Source organism: Anguilla anguilla, chromosome 6, assembly GCF_013347855.1.
Source record: "Anguilla anguilla isolate fAngAng1 chromosome 6, fAngAng1.pri, whole genome shotgun sequence".
Taxonomy (NCBI): domain Eukaryota; kingdom Metazoa; phylum Chordata; class Actinopteri; order Anguilliformes; family Anguillidae; genus Anguilla; species Anguilla anguilla.
The window spans coordinates 44468014-44486174 of NC_049206.1; the positions used below are offsets into that span (position 1 = coordinate 44468014).

General features: G+C 46.7%; 1 protein-coding gene across 1 annotated transcript in view; it reads right to left on the reverse strand.

The window, feature by feature from the left end:
* Window positions 1-1942: 1942 nt before the first annotated feature.
* Window positions 1943-18161, reverse strand: part of sipa1l1 (signal-induced proliferation-associated 1 like 1) — an 81655-nt gene continuing 65436 nt past the window's right edge. Inside the window, exons 10-22 of the mRNA XM_035423142.1 lie at window positions 16909-17183; window positions 15870-16148; window positions 15507-15650; window positions 13872-14014; window positions 12542-12639; window positions 11881-12314; window positions 9863-10057; window positions 9095-9254; window positions 8494-8716; window positions 7925-8086; window positions 6961-7081; window positions 6487-6565; window positions 1943-5618 (exon numbers count right to left, since the gene is read on the reverse strand). Of these exons, the coding sequence (XP_035279033.1) occupies window positions 5475-5618; window positions 6487-6565; window positions 6961-7081; window positions 7925-8086; window positions 8494-8716; window positions 9095-9254; window positions 9863-10057; window positions 11881-12314; window positions 12542-12639; window positions 13872-14014; window positions 15507-15650; window positions 15870-16148; window positions 16909-17183 (2457 nt within the window). The 3' untranslated portion in view covers window positions 1943-5474. The remainder of the gene's footprint in view (window positions 5619-6486; window positions 6566-6960; window positions 7082-7924; window positions 8087-8493; window positions 8717-9094; window positions 9255-9862; window positions 10058-11880; window positions 12315-12541; window positions 12640-13871; window positions 14015-15506; window positions 15651-15869; window positions 16149-16908; window positions 17184-18161) is intronic.

Below are 18161 nucleotides of genomic sequence, written 5' to 3' on the forward strand. Positions count from 1 at the left end.
TGGAGGGCTGCAGTCTCTCCGGGCTTTTGTGATTTCCTCTCAATCAGCAGCTATGTAATTCACGCCTTGGAAACAAGGTGTGCAGACTCTAGCCAATCAATGATTTAAATTAAGCTCTTAAGTGCAGGAACACATTAAAAACCAGCAGACAGCGCCCCCCCCCCCCCCCCAGGATTTAAATCTGAGATCCCTGCTAAATGGGTTTCTGTGCCTTCTTGGCGATACTGCATTTTTGTATTCCTCAGAGTAACATGGATGCTCTCCACTGTACATCGCTCTGGATAAGAGTGCTTGCCAAGTGGTTGTAATGTAATGTAAAGTAATGAAGCAAATGAGGGGAGGGGGGTGGGGTGGGGTGGGGTGGGGGAATTTGTATTCGTAAATAAGTCTCGGCCACCCCACAGGCTGCTGCACATCTCACTTGAGGGACTCATTTAAAAAAAAAAAAAATCTTATAAATCAGTCAGACATACATTAGTTAGAAAAGAATATTTTAAATAATAAACGGCCCAGTAAATCATAGCGACTCGTATCAAGGCTCTAATCTTTTATGAAATCACACTTGCATCTCCGACTGCAGCAAAGCAAATGGAATTTACAGAGCAAACATTCAATATGCTATGCTTATATGCCTCGGTCAATGAATAATGAACACAATAGAGCGGGCACTGCAGAAATGAGTGCCTTTGAAGTAAAAAGTCACATCAAACACCAAGGGAAAATCAGGTGTTTGGAAGGCGCTTTCAGAAACAGCTTGTACCGTTTATTTGTTGTGAATAATGGTCCAAAGTTCAGTTCTAAGCATTAATTAAAGTGGCAGTGATTGTTCACGAAAAGGCGCATCCGGTAATAGTGAACAATGACTGTCATTTTAATTTCAAATGAGCTATTTCGTTATTTTATCAGTGCATTTGCCATTTCGGATCTGAAAATCTCTTTTCTTTTAAATGAAAAGGAGATGGTTTTACCTAGTGAACCTGTTGCAACTAGTGAACATTCCATTATTTATTCATATGGAAGCCTCACTTTGAGGATGAGCGTATTTCAGGGTTTGTGGGTGGGTGCAGGAGGAATGCAGGATTATGAAAACAGACCTGCAGGCCCCTTCTATCCACGGCATTTAAAGGAGGGAAATTGAACTTTTCGTGACTGTGACAATCCCATTTAAATGTTTCAAGGTCACGGCTGAGGCGTCTCTGGTCACATTTAAATGCCCTGGAAGAACGGTTCTGGTTCGAGTTCAGTTTGGATATTACTGACTCGTCCGTGAACAGCTGAGATGTTCCCTTTGTGTGCACTGCTCCTTTTGAAGTAGCTCCTAAATCTTCCTTCAGCTCTGATGGCTTACAATGTGTCAGTCATCTTTCCATCTGTCCAATCAGAACTTCATCAACATTCTTGCCAATCCCAGTTTTCCAACAGTGGGCAGGTTTAGAGGTAATGTTCCCGGGTACCTGACTATACCCAACCAAGGCTAGGCTCTCCGGTCCAAACTCCTGACTAAATCTGTCTCCTTGGTAACAGAGGCACCCTATGAGGGCAGCATGATAACACCCGGAGCCCTCCGATTGGCTGCGGGGGGGGGGGGGGGGGCAGAATCCAAGCCGCGAATGCGCCTGCCGCAGGTTCCCGCCGGGCTTGCGCGGCAGCGAATGAGTTAACGGCGCAATCAAGACATCTCCGGCGAAGAACACTAGAAGCCCTCGGCAATCCCAATGCCGGCCTTCGCCGAATTCAGTGGAGTGATTACTCACCGCGAGGTGCAATTATCAGATAGTTACCGTGGAGAATCCGCAGCCATCTGCCAGCCAGATGAAAAAAAAAAATGAGAAAAAAAAAAAATGTTCTGGAGGACAGCAGAATCTAACGTGCAGTTCGCTGACGAAACAAAAGCGCAAACCTGCGCAAAGGAAGGTTCTAATGAAAAACACAGACCTCACGGTAAGTTGTCCTAAAAGCATATAAATTAATTTATTGATCTAGTGAGCAACGGCAGTAAACACCTCATATCTGACAGCCAGCAAAAACTTGTCTGTTGACCACATGTCAAAAATTACAGCACCTCAGTCTTTTTTTTTTTTGAGAACCATTAATACTGTGATCACTTCAAATTTATTCTTTTTTTTTAACCTCTACATCTTACAAAAAAAGTAATAGAATATGTAAACAATACTTCATTGATTATATTCTTTTTAAATGCACATATCATTCAAAACAAGATTTTTTTGAAGGACGTATTCACTTGGGAGAAAGATACAGGTAACACACCCAAAGTTGCGTTTTTTTTAAAGGCATCACAAACAGGAAGCAGCAGTCCTGTCTACATTGTCCAATCAGAAGCAGACGTTTCTGAAACCACAGAGGCCACTAATACTTAGAAGAGGAAAACTGAATTAAAACTGCAACAGCTGAAGTTTATTTTCTAACTAATCATAATAATCATTTGTACAAAACATACAATGTGCAAATAAAATTAAACTGAAAAAAATAAACATTCACATTTTAAGTCTTAAAGGCAGAGTTATCTAGCAAACAGAACAAACAATTAAAACAAACGATAAGCATGTTTGCTGAGAATCAACAAAACTCAGTTTCACTAAAAAACAAATACAACTCACTTCTGTGAAATAGGACTACTATTCATGGGAATTCAATTATTTATTTAGTCACACTTTACAGAAAGACAATTAGAAATTATAAGAGGAATAAAACAAATATTTGATAACATTACATGGCTGTTGGAAAATCAAATATAGTATACTAGTGACCCGGAGTGTTCATTTGGCTAACTGAAAAGTGTTGACTTGGCTCTGTGAAGTGTGCACACAACCCTCTGAAAAGTGTTCACTTGATCCTTCGGAGTGTGCAACTGACTCTCTGAAAAGTGTTCACTAAACCAGGTGATGTGCCATGATAGCAATATGAAAATAGGAAAAATCTTCACCAATCTCTCACGATTCTTAAAACAGAACCAGAACTCACACCTTGGCTTAAAACCTGTCCATTTATAACCAAGACATGGACAGAATTTCAAAGAATTTGAAAAATTGCAAACTTATTCTTCTTAATAAATATTTGACCCTTGGGTGTACAATATACCATACGCTTGGACACTGTGACTTTCACAGCATGCTGTTTATCCAGAATGTGTATAAAGCCTTGATTAACGACGAAAAAATCAATTGTTTGCTGACAACATAACCACTCCATTGGCCAGAAGTATTGGGGAATTGAAAGACACCAGAAGGTTTCACAATATTTACAATGGACTTAAAAGTCATATGTCAGGCCCCTGGGATGAAATGTTGCGGTTTTAGCCGCTGGGGGGTTACACAGCAGTGCCTTCTGGACCTATATGGCCTACCTGAACCATTTCATATAGTCAACCAGACAGTCAACACCGTGTTGGTGCAACTGCAAGCAGGTGAAAAAAAATGTACACACTGGCCCAACTGCAGCCCCTCAGAAACCAGAAACCAGGCAGTGTTCCCTCAGCGATGACACATCTCGTGCATATTACATGCCCCAAAATTCGCTCTTTGCATTTCATTTTAATGCTGTTCTTTTCCATAAGAGGTCTCACGGTCCTCTCTTTAGGAATGTAATGGCAGCGATTTGACACGCAGGGGCCACAGAACATGCATGAGCAGGTGGTGGTCCCTCCTGGGTAATTAGAACAAAAGTGCCAAGTCAGATACCGGAGAACACAGAATCTCTGCCTGGAGGATTCACAGCCGTCTTGGACCAATCGACTCTCGTATGCATGTGGATCGAATGGGTGCGGATTGATTTTTCACTGGAGTGTCATGTCTGATAATCATCACTAGATGGCCCCGTAGCTACACAACAGCAGGCTAAGAATAGGGCACCACGACCACAAGCTATACAAATATTAAAACTAAAAAAAACATTCAACTAATTGATTATTTTTTTACAGAAAAAAAAAAAAATCTAAAATGGCTACTGAAATCAAGAGACTAACCCTTCTAAATCGACTATACACTTTGACATCAGCTGTGGTGAATGCGCAGGACAACTTGGATTTATATATTTATACAAAGAAATAAATTAATCTGAAACTATCCACACATCATTGCTCAATAAATTCACATTCTTGGAGAACGTCAGGCAGAAGGAGACTCTCCTCAGTACCCTATACCACAGACCCAAGATGTCAGATTGCTTACACTGGAGTCAAAGCCCATACACACTGAATATTTTGGGATTAAACCACACTTAAGAGCAATTTTCCCTTTTTAAAGGTAATATCTCATTACCCATATTCACCTGATTATTGTCATTCAGTATTGCCTTATGGCGCCCCATACCAATGTGTTTTTCCACACGATAAATCTGACAGGAATGTCCATTTAGTCATTACTCTGTGACATCACAGCACAGAGCTGCATTGCTGAAATGCACACTGGGACTAAGCTATTATAAGTCAGGTATGTCACTGCATGCAGGTAGCTGCCATCTCTGTCAGGGGGGGCAGGCCCTAGCCACGCCTCCAACACACCCCTCCCCTCTGACGTCTCCCAATGAGGACCCACAGAGTCAATGACCTAATCGGGTCTCCACGTCAAGGACCGATCGGTGAACTGTACTCCTTCAGGAATATGAGAGAGAGAGAGAGAGAGAGAGAAAGAGAGAGAGAGAGAGAGAGAGAGAAAGAGAAAGAGAAAGAGAGGGAAAGAGAGAGAGAGAGAGAGAACGAAAGAAACTTGATTGTCAGTCGGAGAGTAGCTCCACGATGATTCCGTATGAAGCCTGTTCCGAAGTGTTCCTGTGTTCTGGCAGCCTAGCAGAACCCCTCTTAGGTCGGGGATTTAAGAACAGACAGGTTCTGAAGCCCGGCGGGTTCCGTAGCGCTGAGCACCGGCTAGATCTTAAGCCCGGTGGTTTCCACGGTAATGAGAGCTGACTGGATCTGAAGCCCAGCAGTTTCCATGGTAGTACGAGAGCGATGGAAGTGCCGACGGCAAGAGAGAACAGTTCATCCTTCCAAAGTGTGCCGGGAAAGAACAAAGAAGGAAAACAACGCGAGGAAAAGAAAACAGAGGAAAACAAATATGTCTGAGATGGAAGTAAAGCCCCGGGTATTTCGAGGCTGGACGGCCTTCATTAAACCGTTCCAACCATTTGATTTGTTCTGAACGATGTTCGTTTTGAAATGACCGCGCGGGAACCACAACCGGGCAAGCAAGACCGAGTCAACGAAGTTCACCTCCTGAGAAACGAGAAAAACGAAAGGATATTCTTCAGCGATAGCCATAGCCGCGAACGCTCTGGGGGAGGGGCGGAGTGGGACTGGACAGGTAACCCAGGCGGGACTGGAAGGTCCCGAGGCAGGAAGTGGAACCAAAAAAAGGCTGCCGTCCAATCCTCTTCCTCCTCCCCCTGCTTCCTAATCCTCCTTGTCCTTTTCCTCGGGGGGGGGGGGGGGGGGGGGGAGGGGCCACGGGCCGTGGGCTTCAGTTCATGTCGATGGTGTTGAAGACCCACTCGGTGAACTTCTTGAGTTTGGCGGCGGAGTTCTGGGCCTCCTCCTGCAGCCGCTGGTTGTCCTCCCACAGGGTCTGAATCTGCGCCTGCAGTTTGGCCTTCTCCTCGCGCTCCTACGGAAACAGATGGGCAGGGAGGGAGGGTGAGAGAGAGACAGAGAGAGAGAGAGAGAGAGAGAGATAGGGCGAGGGTGCAGGAGAGAGAGGGGGGGGGCGCAGGAGAGGGAGATAGACAGAGAAAGAGAACAGCTGAACAACAACTGGCTATCAGGAGAACACCAGCAATGTGCATAAAACAGCAGTTCTGTAACACAGCCAAAACTAAAAAGACAAGAAGAAAAACTACACTGGGGGAGTTCTGTGTAATATAATGGGTAAGGAACTAGTCTTGTAACCTGTACACAGCCGTAGTACCCTAGAGCAGGGTACTTTGTATCTTATTGAACCTGTGTTTAGTATGCACTTTTTGTACGTCGCTTTGGATAAAAGCGTCTGCCAAATAAATGTAATGTAATGTAATGTACTTAACCTGCATTGCTTCAGTACATATTCAGCAGTGTAAATGGATGGAGCTTAAATGCTATGCAGAATGTTGTATAAGTCGCTCTGGATAAGACCGTCTGCTAAATGCCTGTAATGTAATGTAATGCAAGCAACTATGACAATTTAAGAGAAAAAAATACAGTCTTAAGAGAACTAAGCACCCCGTATAGCTTATGTAGCTGGGCTAGATTTTACAATGACATTACAAGCAGTCCAAATGTCCATAGCAACACCTGTAATTGAAATATTATGTTGACACAGGAGACAGAGATATTCAGGATGTGGCCACAGATGGTCTCTCTCTCTCCCTCCATCTCACTTCATCTCATTACATCTCAAATGCAATTAGCTTTATACTGTCAAATATCTTTACTTCACTGCCCCTGAGTTAATTGAAACATACTTATCCTGCCAAAGCCATATTGGTTTTCTTTCTTACCTTTTTCAGATCCTCCTGTAGCATCTTCACCAAGGCCTCCAGCTGAGTGACCTTCCCTGCCAGGCCACCAGAGGGCTCACTTCCAGGAAACACAACAGGCAAGGGGAATGATTAGAGCATGCGTGACACCAAAGATACTACCCCTCTGTGACATAACTTGTATGTCCCGTTATATTCACTCTTATAAGCAAATTATGATTATTATTATCATCATCATCATCATCATCAATCAATCAATTAATTAATTATTGTTTTCAACATGTAGCTGATTTGACTTACAGGGCCAAAAAGGCAGGACACAGGAAGTACACAAGAAAAATGCAGCACCATATTAGGGCAACAGGACAGGAAGTAACACATTAACACATTAACAATAAAGTACGATCTACTCCGTAGCAATAAGCATAGTCACACTAGCATTTGCTCAATAATAGACGAAGCCCCTCCTCAGTAGAGGCTGTAGTGAATACTCACCCGTGGGAATGGGAGGGACGGGAGGGCGGGGCCTGCAGCAGCTCGGCCTGCTGGGGGCTGGAGGCAGCACTTCCTCTTCTTTGGCTCAGATCTCGGGTAGAGAAAAAGGATGTGCTGCGGACTGAAGGACAGAGAGGGAAACGTATTGTTATTACTATTATGATTATAATGAGACTGTTCACTATTAAATTAATTAAGGTGTCTTTAAACTCTTGTGTACTTGACATTGTTATTGTCAATGTGTATATTTTATGTTACTACTTGCTCAGGCAATACTGTGCTGAAGTGAGGTCACACCAATGAAGCATACTTGATTTGTAAATTTGAATTTGAGAGGGAGAGAGAACAGGGTGAAAGAGAGGAAGAGAGGAGGAAAAATGAATCTAGAGATTAATCTAGTCAGAGAGAACAGTGTAAGGACCCCCTTCTATTTTCCAATTTAAGTGCTTTATTGAAACGACAAATTTAACAGTACAAGTACATACTGCCAAAACCTGTACAGTTATAACAGCTATGCAGCAAAAACAGGTCAAAGAAAATAAGAATAACATGAAACAACACAACACAAACATAACAGAAAAATATGCATCAGGAGTAATACTAATTAAAGTAATACCAGTAAAATAATAATGCAAGAAGGGTCACTGCTGCTGTGGACTAAGGCTGTGTGCTACGCTGCCAAATTTGTTGGGTTCTAATTTGGTTGACTTTAGCTGGTTCTGTTGGGTGCTAGTAAGAGTTAGTGAACCAAGCCTCAGGACCAGCTGTATGAGGGGGGCCACTTCCAGGCTGAGCTCTTTTCAGGTAATTCACACCCAGGCTGTAGTTTCCTGTGGGGACCAACCTTTAATCCAAGGTATGTGTAATTTGTTGCTTATTGTGTATTTGCTGCTCCCACAAGTCATGTCTGGCTTCGATCTTTTTTGGAGAATCATAATTTCTCTCTCTCTTCCCATCGCCCTACCTCTCTCGCCCTCAAACGCCTTGGCCACGTCCACCAGGTGTGTCCAGTCCAGCCCGCTGTGGTGGTCCGAGTCCGGGAGGGGCATGAGGTTCAGGTCCTTCGGGGGTTGCCGGCGGCGATCATGCAGGTCAGCCAGGGAGGTGTCTGAGGCCGAGAGATCACCTGGGGGGGGGGGGGGGAGCAGTGATAACTTTCATTTAAATATCTCTCTGCTATTGAAGCTGATACAACAATGCCCCATTAACAGTCCCACCCAGTGGATGCAATTGTGACAAAACTCAAACGGTTAGGTGTATAGCTAACTAACACTGATGTTTTCCACTTTTGTACATCGCTGTGGTTAAGCAAAGGGATCATATTGTAATGTAAAGCTCATAAGAGATACACATGACCAAAGTCTATTATATGACGCCACACAGGTTAGTGACACAGCTTTGGAATGTTTGTTTCCAGCTCAGAATGCAGTGGATTGCTTTGTAATCGGTTCATTTCCCATACACGCACAACACTAAAAGAGGACGTCTCTCTCAACCCTTCATTGCGGTTGCCGCGGCGACGGCGCGCCTCACCGTGCAGGGCGACGCCCAGCTTGTAGGAGGGCCGGCGCAGGGGGACGCCGCGGGTGGTGGGCGAGCGCGGCACGGTGGAGCAGCCGAACAGCACGTCGCTGCCCAGGGCCTCCTCCAGCACCGAGTCGGCCAGGGAGGGCAGCCGCTGGCCGCGGTAGATGCTCTCATCCGACAGGGTGCGGTGGAGCGAGCGGCGGTTAGGGGCGGGGCCTGAAGAGGAATTCTGGGAGATGGAGTTGTCAGAGAGAGAGAGAGAGAGTGGGTGCTGTATCTTTGGTAAAGGGTCATGCTGACAATCAACAAATGTCAAACACTGTCAGTGTTTGTAAGTTTTCACCTCAACCCACAAGCATAGCATTTCAGCACCTCATAGCATTTCAGCCTTTAACCATGAAAATTAATATATTCTACTGTACACTGTATCACCAGACAGGAACAAACATTTTTACTGTCAAATTATAAAGTACGGAAGTATAAAATGTCCTTAAAGAACCATCGAGTGAGAGTTAGAAAATGAAAAAAAAAATTTTTTAATTGACAATCCTTCCCTCTCACTGCCTGAAGGCACTTCGTGGAGACGCGGGCGGACGTGCTAGCGTACCTCGCTCTCCACCCTGATGGTCATGGGGGTATCCACGGTAACCAGCTTCCTCAGCTTCTCCTCGGCGGGGGCCTTGCCCTTGTGCTGGGGCGAGTGCCCCTCCCTCTCAGGGGCTCTGTGCTGGTGGTGCCCGCCCTCCGGCCCCTCCCCCTGGTGCCTCCTAGGAGACAGAACCAGCCACCACGTGTTATCCTAGCTTATGTTTACTGTGTGTACAGGACTTGATGTTCTTGGCCGTGGATAACTGTTACCTAATGAGTATATTACCTTATTCGACCTGTGTTTTGTGGTTGTTCCAATGACCTTCAGTATGTACTTATTCTATGTCGCTTTGGATGAAAGCATCTGCCAAATAAATGTCATGTAATTGAATCCCTACACCTGTAGGCTGCTGCCTGAAACCTACTCACTCCCTATAAAGCTGCTGAAACAGATTGTTTTGAACCAGAGAGTAACAGGGTCAAAATCCAGGTGAGAACGCACCATTGTACTTGACCTCATGCATTCCAGCTCCCATGCAAGACTGTGTCTGTGTGGGTGACCTTGGCCAGAGCAAATGCAGAAAAGCACATGTATTTGTGTACAGAGAGTGCAGTACGCCATCGGGCCAGCAGGTGGCGAGCATGCATTTTGTATTCCAGTGTAGTCAAAGCGCTATTCACGCAGAGCATTTTGGAAAACAGACATGGATTATGACTCATATCAGATGGGCCCTGGGACGCAGGGTTTGCGTGCGGCTATCGGTACGGATCAAAAGGCGGAGCTTACTTGCGAGTGTCGCCAAAGTCCACGGAGTTGATGGTGCTGCCGGGTTTCCTCCAGCCAATCAGGTACTTGCTGGTGGCGCCCTGGCGGGGGTAGAAGGTCTTGGGGCCGGGGGGCAGGGAGGACTGGGAGGACGGAGACGTGGCGCTCTCCTCCCTCGGGGAGCTACGGCGGGAGCTGTGGCCAGAGCTGTGGCCACTGCAGGACAGAAAGGCAGACAAACCGGTCTCTACCAGCACTCACACTCACACAAACGCTAGCGCGCACACACAAATGAACACACATGCACATACACAAATACGCAGGTGTATAAATGCACTCACACACATATCCACAGCACACACACAGACACACAAATAAGCATGGACACACAAATATGCACAGAAGCACACACACTCACACACTCACTCACACACAAACACCACACACACACACACACACACAGACACACAAATAAGCATGGACACACACAAACATGCACGCAAGCACGCACACACTCACATGCACGGAAGCACACACACTGACAGGCTCACTCACACACAAACACCACACACACACAAATACACACACACACACACACAACTATGCGCACGTATGAACACCTGCACCTGCACACACTCACACACACACACTCTCTAAGCTCAGCATGTCCCAGTTACTAAATGGGCCTTGAAAGGTTTACAGCTCCCCCAGCCCCCCCCGTCCTGTACGGCAGGGGTGAGCCACGCCCCACTCACCGATCACATGCTCCACTGGGCACTACAGGGCACGCAAGTGTGTATTTGTGTGTGAGTGCGGATGTGTGGGTGTGGATGCGCGGGTGTGTTTGCGTGTCTGTGTACGTGTGCAGGCATGTGTGTGTGTGTGTGTAGGCATGTGTGTATGTGTGCGTGCGCATGTGTTTGTGTGTATGTGTACGCGTGTTGCCATGCATGCGTAAGTGCAGGGAAGTGATAGGACTACTGCAGCTGGAGTTACTCAGGCCTAAGAGATGCAAAAGGCAGGAGTACTTAGAGCAATGGAGTCTGAGCTGCACTGAACACTAAGAGCCTGCTTGCCTGCCTGCTGTGGAGGCAGGATTGCTTTTCTGTTGCTTTCCCTGTCCTTCCACTTTATTGCTGCAGGGGGCGCTCTTGCAGAAGATAGCCAGAAAAATAAATAAAAGGTAGCACGGGGGAGTGAAGCATGCTGGTAGGGGAGGCACAAAAGAGAGTGTGGGGGCGGGAGGATGCAGAGATGAGCCACTGGGGATTTAACGAGAGCTTATGTAAGCGTCCAATCGGGCGGCCCGGCTTCGCAACAAAAGCGGTTTCGCCTGAAATCCACCGGACCCGAGCCGCTCGTCCTGACCCGGTACACCCCGACCCAAAAAAAGAGATACGCTTCTCCTGTACGTTTTTTAAGTACACGGCATCTTCCGCTGCACCGTGCCTCAAACGAGCTCAGAACCTTAGCTGCGAGCTGACTGCACAGCTTCAAAGAGAACCTTTATTTTTAACCTTCCTCGCAGTGTTTCTGAGGAGATGTAACGCGCGGGTTTGAATTGGAGGGGTTGCGCTGTCGCAGAGAGCTCTAGAAGAGACAGGACGGCCTTCGGGTAGAGCGGTGAGAGAGAAAAACGCAGGGTTCCATGCGTGCGATGAAACCAAGCAAACTGAATATTGAGGACACGGTATAATTTAATAGGGTTTCATCAGAAAGTTTCAAGACACACCAAGGCTCTCAAGCGAAACAAGAGGAGACAGCACTTCGGTGAAAGAGAAGGCAAACGTTTCACAGGGGATGATTCTCGGGGCTAACAGTCCTGGAAAATTTTAGCTCTCTTCTACTAGGGGAAATGCGAAGTGCAATGTGATTGAATCCTGTCTGTGATTATTTAAAGTGGCACAAATATTTATGAATATGACAACATGGGTAAAGTAAAATATGACTTGAATGTACGTGTGAAATGAAGCAGAGAGTATAGAGGAGGAAGCATTTCGGCGTATCCCACAAGTCCGTGCGGCAGGCGGGGGCAGTACCTGCTGTGCGCGGCGTCCCCGATGCTGTAGGTGCTGCTGTCCCTCATCAGGGGGTGGGCGGATTTGGGGCGGGTGGGCCCTTCGGCGGCCCCCGGGGGCACGGGCGACTCGGCGGCCGGTGGGGACCTCTCCAGCATGCGCCGGCCCCCCTCCGTGGGGCTGTGCCAGGGGGAGGGGGCCCTCTCTCTGGGGCCCGGGGCCCCGGGGGCCAGCAGGGAGCTGGTGCTGCTGTGCGAGGCCCCGTACGAGGCCGCGTCGATGCCGCTGTCGGCCGACGCCCCCTGCAGGATCCCGCCCCCGAAGCCGTTGATCTCCGAGTCGGGCTGCTCCCCGCCCCCGGCCCCGCCTCCCATGTCGTACCACTTGTCCTCGCTGTGGGCGGAGCTAGAGCTGGACAGGGTGTTGCTGCTGGAGTGGGCGGAGTAGGCGGAGTCCTGCGGGGGACAGGGAGAGCGCTGTTGCTCAGATGGGTCCCTATATGCATCCAAGGCTACTAAAAAAAGGCTGTGACGCACAACTGCTGCTAAACTGAGAGTAAACTGGCCATACAAACAAACAGAGCTGCTACGTTGCGTTTGGCTCTAATACGTGGAAATGTCTGTCCGAACCCTAACCCTTACTCTGGAATGTATGAAGCCATTGGCTGATGTGCGTGTCCTACCTGGCTGCTCTTCTTCGGGGACAGGTGAATCACCTGCTCCTGCCTCTGAATGCGGGGGCCACCAGAGTATGGGGGGCCAGACTTGGAGATGGGAGCGTCTGAAAAAAAGACATGGACACACATGCGCACAATTAATACACACACACACACACAAATAAAAACAAGAAATGCACATAAGCGAGGTCACATGATTTACTAAAACTTCACACTGAAAGTCAACCCATTCGAAAAGGCTGTATTTTTCTGTCTTTGCACCAAGCTTTTATGTAACTAAACCTGGAGCCATGGCAGGGAAAGGAGCCGTATAATTGCTAAGGTGTTATGTAAAGCAAACAGCGAACAGACACAGATGGTCCTGGAACATTCCGGAACATTCCATTCTGTTCCAGAGGCCTAAGAGAGGGCAGAGAATGGCGCTAATAACATAGCGCTTCTCACGGATACGGTTCGCTCAGTCCGAAAGCTGTTACTCAGCAGCTGCTATCAATGGTGGGCCTGCACCATTCTCTCTCACATTGTGTGGGCTCTTTGACCTTTGACCCCCACACACTGCAGCTACGTCAGACTGCAGGTACACAGCCATTGCCCAGCCATGACCTCATTTATATTATTTTTTTGAGAACAGAAGGAAGGGCTTTATTGCCTATGCCAGGCATGCCCACAGGAGCTGCCATGGCCTGAGAATACTGATTTAAACAGTAAATAATGTAAATTATTATTATTATTATTATTATTAATTGCATCTAATGAGTAATAGGCAGAACATCAGCTCAGAGGGAGACACACCCTCTCTAATAGGCCAGGTCCTTATTTTTGTGAGGAGAAATTTAAGGTGCTGGGAGGTAAGAGAAGTGTACACAGACCGCTCAGGGGTCACATGATCTGCATCAATGTGTTTGCCAGATGGACACAGCAGCACATTATAAAAGGAGAGAAAGAAAGAGGGAAGAAGAGAAGAAATCCAGGAATGGAAGGACAAAGAAGAAGGAGAGACTAAGCAGAATTAAAACAGAAGAGAGAATCATTAGAGGAAAATCTGATCTCCCTGTATAACAGCTTCCAAGTACACGGTGGTAGGAGGATGAAAACTCATTTGATGACCAGTTGCCCACCCACAGTATCTACCAATTAGCCCAGCCCATCACTGTACTCCACTGCTTACTTATAGAATTACTGTTAGCCCTGAACACTATACAGCACTGTCTTAGTACAACCGCATTATCATTAATCCCAACCATTGTTCCACACTACCCTTCCCACAGCATCATCATTAGCCCAACCCACTGTAAACCCCTCCCCATTTTTTTCACTTTGTGGGGACCTTCTTCACCTGCTGAGCCTCTGTCTCCTCCGCCCCTGGCTCCTCCCCCATCGTCCGACTTTGGCCAGCTGGCTGTGGACTTGCTGCTGCCACTGGTGTCCCCAATGCCAGGTCGATCCACGGAGAGAGGAGAGTGTCTGCTACCCCCAAACCTAAGATATCAAGGGCAGAGAGCATCCATTTTGCCCACATTTTGCTACTCCCCAAGTCTAACAGAAATACAGACCACACACACAGGCATGTGCTACACACGTACGCACACAAACACAAGTTCTTGCCAGTGAGAGATTAAAACAGCCATTTAGCAAACGCTCCTACCCAGAGCGACTTACACAACCTTTTACATAGCATTTACTACATTGCATCCATTTATACAGCTGGATATATAATGAAGCAATGCAGGTTAAGTACCTTGTGTCCTACAGAGGAATCAAACCTATGACCTTTCGATTACAAGCGCAGTTCTTTACCCACTATGCTACACTGCCACCCATTCAAAAGAAAACGCCATGATCTAATGTGGGTACGGTTATTATCAACACTTTTTAAACTCAATACTGTTTCAGGTTTTAAAGGGAAGCATGCATTTTCAATAAGAGATGCTTTCTCTTTCTGTAATAAGAGCTCAACTTCTTAATGCAAGGTACCAAGGTTTCTCATTAATACCAATATTCTTCAAACAAAAAAGCCATTGAGACTTATTTAATGAGTCTCCATAATAAACATGAAACTTTAATGAAGAGCATTACTTGGTTTAAAGGCTTAATTTCCATGTTTAATTGCACCATGTGCTACATATACACCCTATCAGAAACATTAAATCAATTTCCTGTTTCAAAATCTGTTTGTAACAATTAGTTTCTCACTAAGCTCATTAGATTTGGTTTCTCATTAATATAGATGAGAACCACTCAACACTGCATTGCACTGAAATGTAATGTAACAAAATGTAAATATAAATCTATATTAAAGAAGGCTAAATAACAATATGTAGTATCTATACAACTAAAGCCTTTGACCCTAATAAAGACAGCTACAGACAGGGCATAATAATAACCATAATTCATTCCTTGCATTTATATAGCGCTTTTCTATGATGAGGGGAAAACTAGCCTCAGCCACCACCAATGTTCAGCACCCACATGAACCATGCATGGTAGCCATTTTGTGCCAGAACACTCATCACTAAGGTGGAGAGGGAGAGAATGATTTTTAGCCAATTAAAATGGGAGATGATTAGGTGGAAGAAGGTAGAAAGAGCCAGGTTGGGAATTTAGCCAGGATTTTAGCCCCCGACTCTTTGCGATGAGTGTCATGGAATCGTTAGGTTAATGTGTACAGCACAGTGTCCCCATTACTGCACTGGGGCTTTGGGGTTTATTTGACTAGAGGGAGGCTCGCCCCCTACTGGCCCACCAATACCACTTCCAGCAGCAACTAAGTATTCCCAGGAGGTTTCCCATCCAAGTACTAACCAAGCACACACTTCCATAACTGCAGTCATTCGGCAAGAGCAGTATATATGGTGGAACGGCTACTGGCCTACAGCAAGACATGCTATCTGGCACAGGGTGGTTTGGGAGAATGTGGAGGAATGCCACTGATGTTGCGGATTAGAAGTCTTGGTGCGTTTGCGAATCTTACCCTTCGGGCATAGACTTCTGCCGCCAGTGAGCAGGGCCTGTGTCGCTGGAACAGGAGAGGCTGCTGGGAGAGCTGCGGTTGTGCGGCGAACGGCCAATCATCATGGAGGAGGCCAGCGCATAGTTCTCCGAGCCAGGAGAGATCCTGCGAGAGATACAGAGAGAGATAGTCATGGAGAGGGAGACAGAGAAAGAGAGAGGGATAGACAAATGGAGAGAAACAGACAGGAGAGAGAAAGAGACAAACAGGTTGGTAAAGGAAGAGGATAACAGAGAAATGGTGAAGGAACAGAGAAACATATAAAACAGGACACGGTTAAGCTGTCCTTTGCCCTGCGGCTAAGCTAAGTGGTTCCGGGCGCACCTCTTGGGGTCGAGGGGCCGGCCGTCGCTGGACACGCTGCGGGGGATGGCGGGCCGCTCGGCGGACAGCGTCTTGCCCATGCTGCCCCCCAGGCTGACGGCGCGGTTGGGCGTGCCGGCGTGGCTCTGTGGCGAGGCGGTGAGCGACTGCTGCGGGCTGGACGACGTGCGCTGCCACTTGTTGTTGTTGTTGCGGAAGGGGAACTTGTACTCGAACGAGACGCTCTCCGAGCTCGACTTGAAGTCCGATCCCGGCATGTTCTTCAGCTCCGAGCATCCCCTGCAAGAGGTGGAGGTAGCACACTGAATTTACTACATTTCCCAACAGTCTCTGCAAGAGACTCCTAGAAGTCTGTAAAAAGAGTAAGGTTAGCTACACCACAGATTCCACAGACCCAGCTTTACTTAATACTCATACTTTCATGTTATCCCTGTCTTCAAATCAGAAACATTTAAATTTGATCAATTTAGCAGGAACATTTAAATTTGATAAATTTTTGTGAAATTTTGAGATTGTAAAAAAGAATAAAACTGTTGCAATAGACACTCTGTAGTTAAAGTGTTGGTTCTGAGGAATCTGAATTCACACAGTCACATCTATTAACTACATCTCCCAGCAGCCCCTGCGAGAGGGGGAAGGTTACACACTAAATCTACCATGTCTCCCAGAAGTGGAGAAATTCTGCTGCTAAATTTCCCAGCAGTCATTTCAAGAAGATAGTGTCAAACACTGAACTTACATTTCAGAATTTCACTACAGGAGGTTGGCGGGAGGGTACATAAATGCTGGCACAGCATACAGGACAGCGAAGGAGTTTCGAGTGCAGAGGTGGAAAAACCAGGTTCAGAAAGTAAAATTCCCCCCATAGTATTTAGTTCCAATCACCTGGATTTCCTAACTAGCACAATTCTTCAACCAGAAGGTACAACTAGTGAAATCAGCTGGCTGAGTTCATGGTGTAAAACGCATAACAGGACTCCCACTTTCTGACCCCCTGGACTTTCCACCTCTGGTTGAGGCGTATGAAAACGCGGCGTACCTGCGGGGCGTGGCGTCCTCGTGCGGGGGTATGATCACCACCTTGACGGAGACGGAGGTGCGCAGCAGATCGATCATCTGCTCGTGCGTCAGCGTCGCCACGGAGACCTTGCAGATCTCCACCAGCCGGCTGCCCTGGCGCAGCCCCGCCTGCCAGGCGTAGCCGTACGGCTCCACCTCCGCCACGATGCCCTCGTAGTTGATGTGGAAGCCCAGCTGGCCCAGCCCGTTCCGCCGCAGGGTCATCTCCGAAGTCTCGCACCCCTTGGTCAGGAGCTGCGGGGGCGAGTAGGGCACTTGGTCACTCTGAGGAGGTTAGGGTTCTGTTGCAAAGGCTAGGGTCTGTAACAGTGCGTGGGGTAAATGTGTGTGGAGGTCCGTTAAAGAGTGGGAGTCTAATACACTTAATGGCGTGGGGTCTGTTATACTTTATGGAAGTCTGTTACAATGTGTGAGTTTGTGGAGGTCTATGATAGTGTGTGAGGTCTGTAACAATGTTGAGGTCTGATTTTATGCTTGGTATTCTATTCCAGTGTGTGGGTGCTGTTAAAGATTGTGGAGGTCTGTTACAGTGTTGAGGTCTGATTTTAGCCTTGGTATTCTATTCCAGCGTGTGGGGTTTGTTAAAGTTCATGGAGGTCTGTTACAATGTTGAGGTTTGATTTTGTGTTTGGTATTCTATTCCAGTGTGCAGGGTCTGTTAAGAGTGTGGACCTCTGTTACATAGTGCAAGATAAGGTTTTCATGTTTTGTAGTCTGTTCCATTGTATGGTGTCATATCCGTTCAGACTTCACCAATCCGAGAAATCTCCCCTGATTATATTACCTAGACACTAAAATAGTATCAGTATCTATATGCAGCCATATACCTGAGACTAGCATCAACCGTGACAGTTTATAAAAAGAAAAAGGGCAGTGCATGGGCTTCAGTTTTTAGACTCACTATTTATATTGCATGGATCAGCTGATACACAAGGCAGTGCACAGAGTGAGTCATCCATATGACTACAGATCAGTGGATATATGCATCACACAGGATATCCTAATATAAGCAAACTATAAATGCCACAACAGTAGGCAGCTAAAACCCTCATAAAGATAGGAGCCTTTGAGAAACACTCAGTACTTCCTCTTCCATTGCAGCTAAAATACTAGCCACCATTCTTTAAAATGGACAGCAACATTATCATTGTTGTCATGTCCTGTTCTTTCAAACACTGAATCGCTGATAGCCTATAAAGACAAATGGACACG